This window comes from Mercenaria mercenaria, chromosome 3 (genome assembly GCF_021730395.1).
Source record: "Mercenaria mercenaria strain notata chromosome 3, MADL_Memer_1, whole genome shotgun sequence".
Taxonomy (NCBI): domain Eukaryota; kingdom Metazoa; phylum Mollusca; class Bivalvia; order Venerida; family Veneridae; genus Mercenaria; species Mercenaria mercenaria.
In genome coordinates, this window is record NC_069363.1 from 98,235,228 (window position 1) to 98,248,937 (window position 13,710).

The window sequence follows — 13,710 nt, forward strand, 5'->3', positions numbered from 1 at the left end:
TTCTTTACATTGCATATTAGCATCTCTCACCTGGCTCCTCCACTCTCCAGATACCCCTACCATCCTCATTCACATACCCCACCTCCAGACAACCTACTCCCCCATCTTGCCCCTGTAAACAATCATTTAAATTCCTTTGCAAACGGACGTATTATGCCCCGTTAGGAGGATTTTTTGGTTCAGTTTAATTCAATCTATTTGTTGTCAATATTTGCAACTTTTAAATTTTCAGGTATAGTTTGAACGAATTGTGCTTATTTTTGACAATGTTAAAATCCGAATTTGGATATCTCTGACGCATTATTGGAATACACAATGAAATTGTACACCTTCATGAACTCGTACAAGAATAGAGGCAAAACCTCTTTCGGAAATTTGATTACATCATAATATTTTAACTGATGAAATTCACGAGGGGTTATGTTCCACGTGAAAAAAATACGACATCTCTGTATAAAATATTTCAGTGTCACATGGAAAAAAAAAATTCTTTTTATTTCGGGTTTAACTTAATTCTACACATTTTATAGATTGTTACCAGTGATAAATGCATTTATTATTTGTCGTTGCGAAATAACTGATGTAATTCACTCTGATATTCCTCTAGTTCCCTAAAAAATATATAATAAATTGTAATTTTATTGTAAGACTATTATTTATTCCTTGCCTGAAACTTTTGAGTTGAGCATGTACTAAATAATCAAATCTGTGAAATGATCATTTTGATATATACGATAAATACGAATGCCGTCATACTAAAATTGGGGTAAAATCTTATTTTCGTCTTGTAATAAGTTGTTTAAATGAATTTGGAGGCTGCAGATGTAAGTTTGTGAAACATAGTTCCGCTTAAGCCGGTGCTAGGGAGCGCGAGAGGTGTTGCACATTTCATTATCTCTCATGAGAGGCTCAGTCAAATTGAATCTGCTATTATTCTTCTTGGTTGCATTTTACAGATTTTTTAATTAAACGTACTGTGTTTGAAATGGCTTGTGATTCGTATGCGTAGCGAGTATTATTTGAGTGTCCTTTCATATAAATTTATAAAATGTGTTGAAAAAATTACTTTTGAATGAGAAATATTTGATATTTTTTTATCACCTGTTTGCTTTTCATGCTGAAAAATCTATATTTCTCCTTTTTAGACCTATAAATATATATATTTTAATCTCATGACATTATTATAATGTTTGTTTTGAAATACATTTTTCCTAACGTTTAATTTAATATGAAACACTTGATTACATTTTAAAGCGAATTAAATTTTAGATTATTACTGTTCAACATTTTACATTTTATTTTATTTAAGTCTCATCTTTGTGTACATTTATATGATACATACATAAAAGATTTAATTTAACACTTTACCATAAAGCCAATCTATACAGATTTGCAAGAGACTATAAAAACATAAGTCAAAAATTATAAAAGTCTAAAACACATATTATCTTACATTTTAGAATTAATCTAAAATATCTGTATGCTTAAAAAATGTTACATGTTTTTCAGTGAATATTCAAAATATAAGAAATATATCTGGCACTTTCACAGTGAAAAATATTAAAAATATTTTTACTGGTACGAAACTTTTACGCACGATACATATTATCATTAAGAACAAATTTAATTCGACACGTATTTCCATTTTAATTGGTTTTCAAATACAAATATGACAAGATCTATGTTCACATTCAACTACATGTGCATCCACATTTATTCTTTAAACACGCATTCGTTTCTATGACACAGTAATGATGCGTGACATTTTAGAATTACACTAAACTGAAACTCAAACGCACCTTTGATAATGTTGTTAGCACCTTACATATTTTGAAAAACATATTTAACAAGTTTCGCACACTTTAAGATATCTATGTCAATAAGAAAGTAGAAAATCTAGTACATTTTCAACGAATGAATGATGTAAGGACAACAACTCATTTATCCACTTGAAAAAAAAGTCATAAAATGCGGAATGCTTTTTGCTTTTACTCAAAATAAAAAGTAATTATATCAAATATTGGTTACAAGAAAAGCGGATTAAATATTCAATTTCACATAGCTATATTCATTTACATCTATTTTCAAGATATGGCAGGATGTGGAAGTTATTATCTTTCGTCTGTCATGACCCTCTTTTCCTGTAAATTTATAAGATATTTTGGCATGTGGCATATATAAACCGTATCCATATGGCTTGTAATCTAACATTGTTTTAGAACAATTTTGGTTGTAGTATATCACTTACTCAGCCAATCTGGGTTGTAGTAAAATGTGGTTACGGATAATATCATTACAGATCTAAATATAAACACGATGTTTTTGCACTGGTTACGGATAATATCATCACAGATATAAAAATAAAAACAATGTTTCTGCACTGGTTACGGATAATACCATTACAGATTTAAAAATAAGCAAGATGTTTCTGCACTGGTTACGGATAATACCATTATATATATAAAAAAAACACAATGTTTTTGCACTGGTTACGAATAATACCATTACAGATCTAAAAATAAACACGATGTTTCTGCTCTGGTTACGGATAATACCATTACAGATCTAAAAATAAACACAATGTTTCTACACTGGTTACGGATAATACCATTACAGATCTAAAAATAAACACAATGTTTCTGCACTGGTTACGGATAATACCATTACAGATATAAAAATAAAAAAGATGTTTCTGCACTGGTTACGGATAATACCATTACAGATCTAATAATAAACAAGATGTTTCTGCACTGGTTACGGATAATACCATTACATATATAAAAATTAACACAATGTTTCTGCACTGGTTACGAATAATACCATTACAGATCTAAAAATAAACAAGATGTTTCTGCTCTGGTTACGGATAATACCATTACAGATCTAAAAATAAACACAATGTTTCTGCACTGGTTACGGATAATACCATTACAGATCTAAAAATAAACACGATGTTTCTGCACTGGTTACGAATAATACCATTACAGATCTAAAAATAAACACAATGTTTCTGCACTGGTTACGAATAATACCATTACAGATCTAAAAATAAACACAATGTTTCTGCACTGGTTACGGATAATACCATTACAGATATAAAAATAAAAACGATGTTTCTGCACTGGTTACGGATAATACCATTACAGATCTAATAATAAACAAGATGTTTCTGCACTGGTTACAGATAATACCATTACATATATAAAAATTAACACAATGTTTCTGCACTGGTTACGAATAATACCATTACAGATCTAAAAATAAACAAGATGTTTCTGCTCTGGTTACGGATAATACCATTACAGATCTAAAAATAAACAATATGTTTCTGCACTGGTTACGGATAATACCATTACAGATCTAAAAATAAACACGATGTTTCTGCACTGGTTACGGATAATACCATTACAGATCTAAAAATAAACACGATGTTTCTGCACTGGTTACGAATAATACCATTACAGATCTAAAAATAAACACAATGTTTCTGCACTGGTTACGAATAATACCATTACAGATCTAAAAATAAACACGATGCTGCTGCACTGGTTACGGATAGTACCATTACATATATAAAAATAAAAACGATGTGTCTGCACTGGTTACGGATAATACCATTACAGATCTAAAAATAAAAACGATTGTGTTATTGAATTATGATGAACTATGTGACAAAATACTTCCTGGTCTGATTTAATAATATTACTGTTAAGAAAAGGGGACCTCCGTCGAACCACTACCCTATCGCAGATACGAGTTCAAGCCTCACTCGGGGGTTTGAATTCATCATGTGAGGAAGCCGTTTAGCTGGCTTACGTCGGTAGTTCTACCCAAGTGCCCACCCGTGATGAAATAATGCATGGAGGGGCACCTTGGGTCTTCCTTCACCGTCAAAGCTGGAAAGTCACCAAATGACCTATTACTGTGTCGATGCAATGTTAACGACCTCTATCCCAAAAATGAAAAAAAAATACTATAAAGAAATATAAATTAAACATTGTGAACATCCAATATAAAGTTGTTTATAAGTTACATAGGCTGCTTTAAGAATTGGTACAGTTACAATTGGACTCCTCTCTAATTCAAACAAGAGTTTTATTAGATAAAAGTGATGACTTGCAAAAGCCGAGTAGATACTTACATCTTCGTACATTATAAGCCAATTGTATATCATGTCACAGCCCACATTTCATAATTTAGAAACAAAACAAAAATTGAAAACATAAATAATAATAAACATGAACTTTCTGCACGCGTTTCTTTTCTAAACACCATTTCAAATGACAGTAGGCTGGCATGCCCTAGTATAAAACAATGAATATGTTTAGCCTTTTAATGCCTGAAACGCCAGTTAACTTAATTTCTTACCTGTTATTATTCTGGACCCTGGTTAGCTCTGATATTCGTGTCCAAAATTGTTCAACACAAATTATGTCATAACTCGGTAATAGTTAAAAGCTATTTATTTATAAATTGTTGAGTTCAATTTCACTCTAAGTTGCTATCGGAACACATTCTCATACAAATTGTTAAGTACCATGCATGGTTTGGAAGCAATGGAATAGTTCAACGTTATATGTGGACGAAATCAACAATATGTAAGTTTAGAAAAGTTATTAACAAGTTTTCCCGAAATTTCGGCTGTCCATATAGCGAGTGCGGCTTATTTGCACAAAGCAGCATTGATATCTTCCATCGTTTGTTTGTCACATGATTCGTCACTGGGCAAAAATGAAACAAACATCAAGGTAACGAAGGTGTATTGTATATTGGGTACTTTTCGTAGGCTCAAAGTCTAGACATTTAGTAGTGGCCTTGATCTTTCACAGATGATAACTTAATTATTTAAAGTTCTGCACATCATCTAAACGAGATAACCGTTTTACTTATGCTTTACAAACATTCGCTGCTAAGATAAAAACAAGAACAATATCCAGGATTTGAACGTTTGATTTGTACCGAGTAAGACATCGTTCGACCTGTACAAAGTGAACCAAAGTTCTCCAATATACTTGATAATTAGCAGAATTCAACTTTTCATCAATAAATTTCAGTTTGAAACATCTTGCATTCTTGCATCTCATTTTAAATTTATTTTTCAAATTAAATAAACGGAAGACGCGCAATATATCGAATCTGTTTTACTTTCTCATTATACTGAATCGCCTAATTTGAAATTCATGGAAAGATAAGCATTTGTTTGAATCTCAAACAATTTTGCACTTCACTGCGTCCCTTTCTCTTGAAACAAAATAACATTTGCTCTTGAAATATCTTACTAGATTATTATTTATTTCTACCCTCAGTTCTATTTTCGCAGTGACTCAAGAAAGTATTTATGATAAGTTCGCTATTTTACTACATCGCAGTTTAAAACTCAATGGTATGAATTTACTGAAATCCCGTATAGTTTTACATTTTTCCCGGACATCTTTTGTTTCTTTGCGATAGATATGCTTTCAAAAAACCTTCTTATAGACTTCATGTATAAACCGCAAGATCTCTCATTTAAAAAGGCATTATATATTCTATGCGCAAGTAGTAAGTTATTACGTGAAAGGCCTTCGAGGCCGAGCGGTCGCTGACTTCGAATCACTTGCCCTCTCACGTGCTTGAAATTTTGCTTTGGGTGTGGTATTCTCTCTGTAAGAAAATCTGTAAAAAGATCCTTTGGAAGCAAAGAATGCAACCAAGAAGAATAATAGCAGACTCGGTTTGATTGAGTCTGTTCAGAGAGGTAATGAAATGTGCAACACCTCTCACGCCCCCTAGCACCGGCTTAAGCGGAACTCTGTTACACACAGTTTGAATAGATTCCATGATCCCAAAGGACCAGAAAAACAACACTGAATGCATGTACGGGGAGACTTTTTACGCCGCCACATGGCACTTAAAGATTGCTGTTGTAAGCGAAATTCGGTCGGTTTGCAGTAGGTATTTTGCTCTACCCTGTATTAATGTTACTAAGCGGGCTAAAAATAACTTATACGTTCACAGAGAGAAAAAAAATATGTATGCACGTAATAGCTAATAAGTGAGCACGTAATAACTGATAGCCTACATGCTTACTTCAATAATCAATACTGCATAGGTAATTCAGATCGTGAAGCATTACTTCTAGAATTTGCACAGAAATTAGCTATTGCGTACACATGTTTTGTTATCAAGTGCAGGCATATTACTCATTTCGCCAATAAGTAATACTTTTTAGGTGGGCATGTATAAGTAAAACCGTGTAAACGTATATATATATATATATATATATATATATATATATGTATATTTATGTCATTTGGGTCATAAGTGTATGTTTTAAAAACATTATTAAACTTGTATCGAAAAATATACATTCGTTCTTTCGCGGAAAATATTGCACTTCTTAGGTCGAGCAATATTTCTGCAGCAGAAACAGATACAAATCTATTAACCTACCGGTATAATTACTTGTTCCCCTTATGTTGCTTAATCGCGTCCAGTGCTTTAAAATGATCTTTTTACAGACTGTAATACAATTAAGATGTGCACCGCAATAGTACAAGTCAACTCTGTGTTACCGCACATATTGCTTTCATTTTGACTTCAGATATATTGGGAAAAACGAGATCAAAATAAGTTTCCATAAACTTTGGAAAAAATCTGAATTGACAGTCTCATTTAGACTTACTGGAATGTTTTACTCTAATACAATTATTATGTTCAGCCGCAATACTTCGAGGAGTATCAGTAACGCTTGCCTGGGTCTTCGTTCAGAGTTTGTATCAACATCGTGTTACGTCAGAAGGTAAAAATTTCTTGTAACAGTTAATAAAAGTAACAGAAAGACAAATCAGCAACTATTAACAATAACAAAATTTTATTCATGAAATTAAGTAGAAATACATATATCTTCAAAAAGTCAAAAGAACCATAAAATCCAGTAATATGTTAAAATAATTCATATCCTGTCCAGGTCAAATTTAAATCCAATCAGAACAAATTTCACAATGTTTCACACAGTTAAAAAGTAACTTTAGCATATCCAAAAATTGTAATTCCTCTCTTCAATGATAACATTTTGAATCAACAAATTTCAGTAAATCCTTCAAATAATCCTTCAAAATATTAAACATCCAAACTGGTAATATTAAGTTTTTAGGAAATACAGGAAAGTTTCATCAATATCTACGATCTCAGGTTCTATATTAATTCCTAAATTATCTATCTCACCATTTATTTATCTTAGAAGGTTCCAGAATTTTCATGTTACACTAAGAATGAAAGAACGTTCTGGAAAAATCAAAGGCAATCCTTTCTAAAAATAACTGTTTATCAGTATTGTTACAGAACTCAATAGAATATTCAGGAGTAAAATCTACATGATGTCTTAAAACTAGGCCAGTAAACATTAATTTGCCTCAGGGTAAAAGACACATACACAACAATCGATTAACGTGAGGAACATGATATTAGATGTATTAAAATACGTGTTTGCAGATATATATTTCAAAGATTAAACCTGCCATAGATTTTCATATATCATTGACTGTCTATCACTATTGTTTTTGAAAACGTGTAATATAAAGTTTGTTCTGGAAAATAGCAAAATACTTCTAGTTACTCAATAACAGACTAATCTTTTTGAAATCTATTTTTTTTAATCAATGTGTGCGATTAATTTAAGAATCTGAACACATTTTCATGCAAGGACACAAGCAAATGTAATCAAAGTAATTATTATACACATGTATATGAAATGTCATACTGAGCGATACCGTAACCAGCCGTCGCTGAGATGTTGTCACATGCTATCTTTGAGATATGACTTACGCTGGAACATACGTCTCACAGAGTGTTAATGGCATGAACGCTATCTTTCGTAAAATTCCATCATGTTATAAATCTGTTTTAAAATCTTATTCTTTCATATATATTGTTTCCCAATTCAATTCAATCCGCTTGGTATGCCGGTGGTTCACTTTGACCTGAAAACAGAATATATAAAAGAACTTTAAAAATGCTATTTTTTACACGAATATACGGGTATAAACCATATTTGTACTTACGAATCCATGAATCGCATGTAAACGAACAAAACGTAGTATTCAACTCTTACATTTACATTTTACGGCAGCTTGGTATAACTAGTTGCCCACGGGCAACATGTCGAGCCCGCCACAGGTGGTTACACGTGATATCTAAGTCTACCAGTAGACATAGGTCATAATACATAAATTTAATGCAACATGCACGTTGTACTACAGAAAAGTGATCTTGATTTTTTCCTACGACCAGTAATGAAAAGTTACAAAACAAGCTATTTAAAGTAACAACAAGGGAAGTAATTTTAGGTTCTTGCGCATGACATGATCGTGCATCATGATGGTGATCATTTGTGCCAAATTACATCGAAATCCCACAAAGCATGAAAAAGAAATGCTCCGAAAATGTCACTCTTGTATACATCTGACATTGACCTCAAAGGGTGATCTTGACCTTAGACATAGTGACTTGGTTTATGCGCGTGACACTCTCATAATGGTAAATATTCCTGCCAAGTTACATTAAAATCCCACCTTGAAGTAAGAAGAAATGCTCCGGACATTTGGTTTGCACATGACAGGCCTGTGCAGGATAAGTCGCCATCGTTTGCGCGCTAATGGAAATACTTCGCAAGCAGTATTTCCTTTTTCGGCCCTGGTGTGTGTTAATAAAGGATCGTGACAACCTACCATATGTCGACATATCAGTTGGCATTATACATGTACCGAGAAAGAGGGCAACCACATTTGACATACTGCTTTGTAATGTGACGTTTCAGAATCGATATAATTTAACAGACCGATATTATTTTCTAATTAACACAAATATAAGATGTGCAGAATAACTACGGTGGCACAGAGGTGATATCCGCAACACTGTATTTAAATTGTGGCCACAACTTAGTAAATTGTGGCCACAACTTAGTAAATCGTGGCCACAATTTTTGTAACTTGTGGCCACAACTTAGTAAATTGTGGCCACAAGTTACTAAATTGTGGCCACAACTTAGTAAATCGTGGCCTCAACTTAGGAAATTGTGGCCACAAGTTATTAAATTGTGGCCACAACTTAGTAAATCGTGGCCTCAACTTATTAAATTGTAGCCACAACTTAGTGACCACGACTTATTAGCCGATCGAAACGATAAAAAGATGGATAGACGGACGGACGGATGAATAGATTGGATGGTACCTACGTACCTACCTACTAATTAATTTGTTTGTACTTCCGTCCGTCTATCTTCCCTTCCTGTATCACACTTTGCAGTGACGTAGACATTTTTGTGCGTTCATTTCGTATGGTTTCTGATTTCTGCCATTTGGCGTTATCTCCCCGCAAACCTGACGAGCGAAAACACGAGATTTAACAAGTTAAAATGCGGTGACGCAGGTTGAAAGCTCTATTTTAGCAGGAACGCGGAGCGAAAACACGATAATTACAGGGGTCGCTGGGTGAGAATAAGTAACTGGTATGCCGGGGATGGGGAGCGAAAACACGATGATTAGCTCTGCTTAAACATAGTGTTCTCGAACCGCGCCCCGACATTCCAGTTACTAAATCTCATCCCGCGATCTTGATAATTATCATGTTTCCGCTCCTCACCCCCGCTATAAAGCGAGTTATCACCCCGAGCCCCTGCCATTATTATTTGTAAATTTCCAGTGTTTTCGCCCGGCGGGGTCACCAGGCGATAAATCGCTGTTAAAATTTTAAGCAGCGATAATTATCGTGTTTTCACCCCGCGCCCCAGACATACCAGTTACTAAATCTCCCTGGCGGGGTTTCGACCTGCTTTCTCTACATTTGAACTTGTTTATTCTCGTGTTTTCTCTCGACGTGGCCACGAGACGAAAATATAATTTAATAGGGCTAAAACGCGGAATGACAGAATTAGCAAATCGAAACGAATGTAACAATGTTTTTTCTTCGCTGCTGTATAGGAGTGCAAAATAGGAGCGCACAAAAGTGTCTACGTACCAGCAGTAAGGATGCTAAAGTCTGCCAATTCGCGTTTTAGCCCAATTAAATTATATTTTCAGCCCGCGGGCCCGTCAAGCGAATACGCAATCGCATGAGTACCGCATATGCTTCTGCATTCCAAATAGACTGTTTAGGTGATTCCACTAGGCCATGATAAGACAACAGCTGCTTTTCCCATAACTGCCTAATCATCTGAATAGTAGAATATGATTTAACCATGCTCTAAGACCACAAGTGCCTTATCAGATTTTCAGTGCTTTGATTATCAAAAACAAGTTTCAGGGGCCATAATTCCAAAGTGTCCAGGTAAATTTGGCTACCGGTATTTATCGAACTTGGCCGAGGACTTATTGGCAAATATATATTGTTCAAGTTTAGTGAAGATCGGATAAGAAATGTTTGACTTAGAGCGCGGACAAGATGTGTGACAGACACACAGACAGACACACAAGCAGGTGTAAATCAATAAGCCTCCCACACCACTGTGTGGTGAGAGACATAATGATGGGAGACATAATAACTAATAAGTGTGCCAGAATGTCCCAATATACGCCCGTCATAGCAAATATCTTTATACTAGCGCCTGTATTTGCATAGTGAAATGTAATTTATAGTAACAATAAAGGGAAATTAATCTTTAAAAGAAATCAATATAATATAAGTCCACATGAAACTCCTAACCAGGTAGAAATAGGTCAAAATACACCGTAAACTGGATGTAATATGCATGTTTTACCACAGAAAATTAGTGTCGATATTTCCCTACGGCAAGTTATAAAAAAGTTACAGTATAAGCTATTTATAGCAGATAAAAAGGGCAGAGCAAGGTTCTCTCATGGTTCCTCAATCTAAGAACAAGAAACCCTCTGGACAAAGTCATACTTGTATGTGAACTTTGGTCACTAAGTGTGAATTTGACCTTAGACCTAAGGTTCTTGTTCTCGTGTGACACTCAGTCTCGTGATGGTGAACATTTATGCAAAATTACATCAAAACCCCTTCATGCGTGAAGAAAAAATGCTCCGGAAAAAAATTGTGGACGATTTCCCACGGGCGTATAAAACGGAATAACCCACAAAACCCATTTAAAGGAATGTATGATTGGCATTGTCATTTATTTTTTCAATTTGATGGATTTAACGTCGCACGACACAATTGTCGGCCATATGGCGACTTTCCAGCTTTAATGGTGGAGGAAGACCCCAGGTACTCCTCCGTGCATTATTTCACGCGGGCACCTGGGTGACCCCCATTAAGTCGGTGACCTTAACCACTCGGTCACGGTGTCCCCCATTGGCATTATCAACCACGAAAGGCAGTTACCATTAGCTGGCCGAAAGTATGTTGTCGAAAGTGACCAATAGGCAGGTGGCGACTCAAGTGGTGGTGGAGTATCCTCCTCTGGGTTGTTAGACGTCATATCCGATGGAAAAGCGGTAGTGTCGTCTGTTCGTTCATCAATGCCAGGCATTCTGACTACGGAGGACACTATCCCTGTATATAAAACTGAAAGCAACCAATAACTTAAATACCCTTTGTAACAAAAATATACACCAAAATTAAAACACACACTTAGTAATCTGTTACAGCAGTTTATATACAAAGATAATAATGGAATTACATTTTGCAGGGGATGGGCTTTCCAACTTGCTCTGGTATAGCCTTTAATTTTTACAACAATCTATACGTACACGATAATTAAACACTTGCAAATTCATTTTCCATTCGATAAAGTTTACTAGGATTTGGAGCTGAGTGGTAGTCTGGCTTTGGATACAGCGGAGTACTGTCTTGGAATTTATTTCTTCTCGTCAGTTAAATGACCTTAAACCTTCAAATTTTACAGGACAAAATTCAGGTCGTAATGACGTATCTTTACAGAACATCATTTGTTTTCAAACATCTACTTTTCATGAAAGTTCTATCATAAATAGACGTACAAACGAGAAGAAAATAGGGGATGAAGAGTTCCAAGTAAAATGCCAGTCAGTGGTAGTCTGCTACCCTAAATCGGCACATATATGCTTTTGTCCGCACAACAAACCCCTGCATTTGGTTTCGATCAGCAAAACCTGTCATAGTTTGAGTGAATATCTGAAAACTGTATCAAAACTGTACGAAAAAAATAAGGACCCGCGTACAAGGGACTTTATGATTTTACACGCGAAAACTAATTTAGAACCGAATAACTATCTTATGACCTTGTTTCAGTTGAAAGTTAGCGGTCGGGAGTTACTTGCATTCCTCCAAAAAGTGCAAATTCTTTAGGCACAGACATATAAAACCAATTTATAAATTTATTTGATTAAAAGATTTCTAGTTTAACGTCAGTATATATGTAAAACGCAAAATAAAAATTCCAAGCTTACCATTCCCGTTTGACGATTCCAATTCTTCACGACCGTTTGTTGTGAACAGCGTCTCGTAATCCGGAGGATCCCAGGTGTTCTCAGTTTGATTGGTAGTGTCAGAGTTTGTCTCACGCGAAGTCGAATGCTGTGAGTCAACTGTCAAGGTTTGAGTACGTGACTGGATTTCTGTCATGCTGCATGTTATTGTGAAAGGCCGAGAACGAGACCGGTTTTCTATAAATGTAAAATGACATCTTAGAAATACATTGCGATATACCGTTTTTAATTCCGTTTAGTAGTACTTTGTAACGTGTTTTAAATCTGAAACAGAACAGTGTTCTAACCTATTCGGAACATGCAGACACGTGACTAACAGGGGCTGCAAAAAGAGTTCACACTAAGATTCGAATTCACTACCGAAACCACAAAAGAACAGGAATCAGAAGTGTCCTAATTTTTTTTATATTAAAACTACTTAGAGAAGTGTATAAACGCTGGGTTTCCGCTGCTGAATGGTAAAGACCGTTGACTTTATTCGATCAGTTGTTTTTCACCTCCAGGCCTGCTGGTTCGAACCCTGCATCGGAAATCACGTAAGGAAACAATCCAGCTGCCTAACGCAAGGTCGGCGGATCTACTCAGAAGTCAATGCCAGAAATAACACCCAAGGGAACACCTTGGGAATTTCTCAAATGTTAAAACTGGACAGTCGTCATAAAATCCGAACTGTGTCGGTCCGACATAAAATCCAACAAAAGCATACATGTACACTGCCGTGTTCCTGTAAATGTGAACAATGTAAGTCATGGCAACGGTCAGCAAACGTGATTCTTGTTAAATGTTTGAATAGCTATCATAAGCATCGCGAGGCAGCGGCAAAATGTAAACAAAGTCATTTTAAAATTACTAATCTGTCTTGATGCAACATTCAATGTAAATTTTTCTGCCTTTTGGACATCACAAGTTGCAACTTTACAATAGATTATTTAAGAAAATCGTGACTTTTCTATTTTTCTTTGCTTCGTCACTAATTATATCCTACTTTTCAATATCTCATCCGTGTAGAACTTTTCTACTGATTATGAAAATATCAGTCTCTCGAAATTCTGTCCACCAATGTTGTTTATGTTCACTTGTTAGGTAATGTCTATGTACATGTACGTAGTTACATTAGACTGGATTAGACTGGATTTTGTATACCAATTCTTTTCTATAACCTGTTCATTACATGCACATGACAACCACATAAATCACACTTTAGACAATCAACTATAACATCAGAACATTCGACTTTCGTAGAGACAGAACTTACCACTTCTAGACTGGACCTCTGCAGTGCCTCTTTTTTTTTTTTGTGCTG

At 35.0% G+C, this 13,710-nt stretch overlaps 2 protein-coding genes across 3 annotated transcripts in view; one reads left to right on the forward strand and one right to left on the reverse strand.

Annotated features, from left to right (window-relative positions):
* Positions 1-13,710, forward strand: part of LOC123523913 (uncharacterized) — a 356,017-nt gene that overhangs the window by 238,781 nt on the left and 103,526 nt on the right. The gene's annotated exons all lie outside the window — the stretch shown is intronic.
* LOC123523745 (MAM and LDL-receptor class A domain-containing protein 1-like) overlaps positions 6,832-13,710 on the reverse strand; it is a 32,067-nt gene continuing 25,188 nt past the window's right edge. The window contains exons 14-16 of one of the 2 annotated variants that reach the window (XM_053539422.1): positions 12,369-12,584; positions 11,323-11,493; positions 6,832-7,961 (exon numbers count right to left, since the gene is read on the reverse strand). In XM_053539422.1, coding sequence (XP_053395397.1) covers positions 7,927-7,961; positions 11,323-11,493; positions 12,369-12,584 — 422 coding nt within the window. In that variant the 3' untranslated portion in view covers positions 6,832-7,926. Of the gene's footprint in view, positions 7,962-11,322; positions 11,506-12,368; positions 12,585-13,710 lie in introns of both variants that reach the window. The other variant, XM_053539421.1, reaches the window with a different exon arrangement.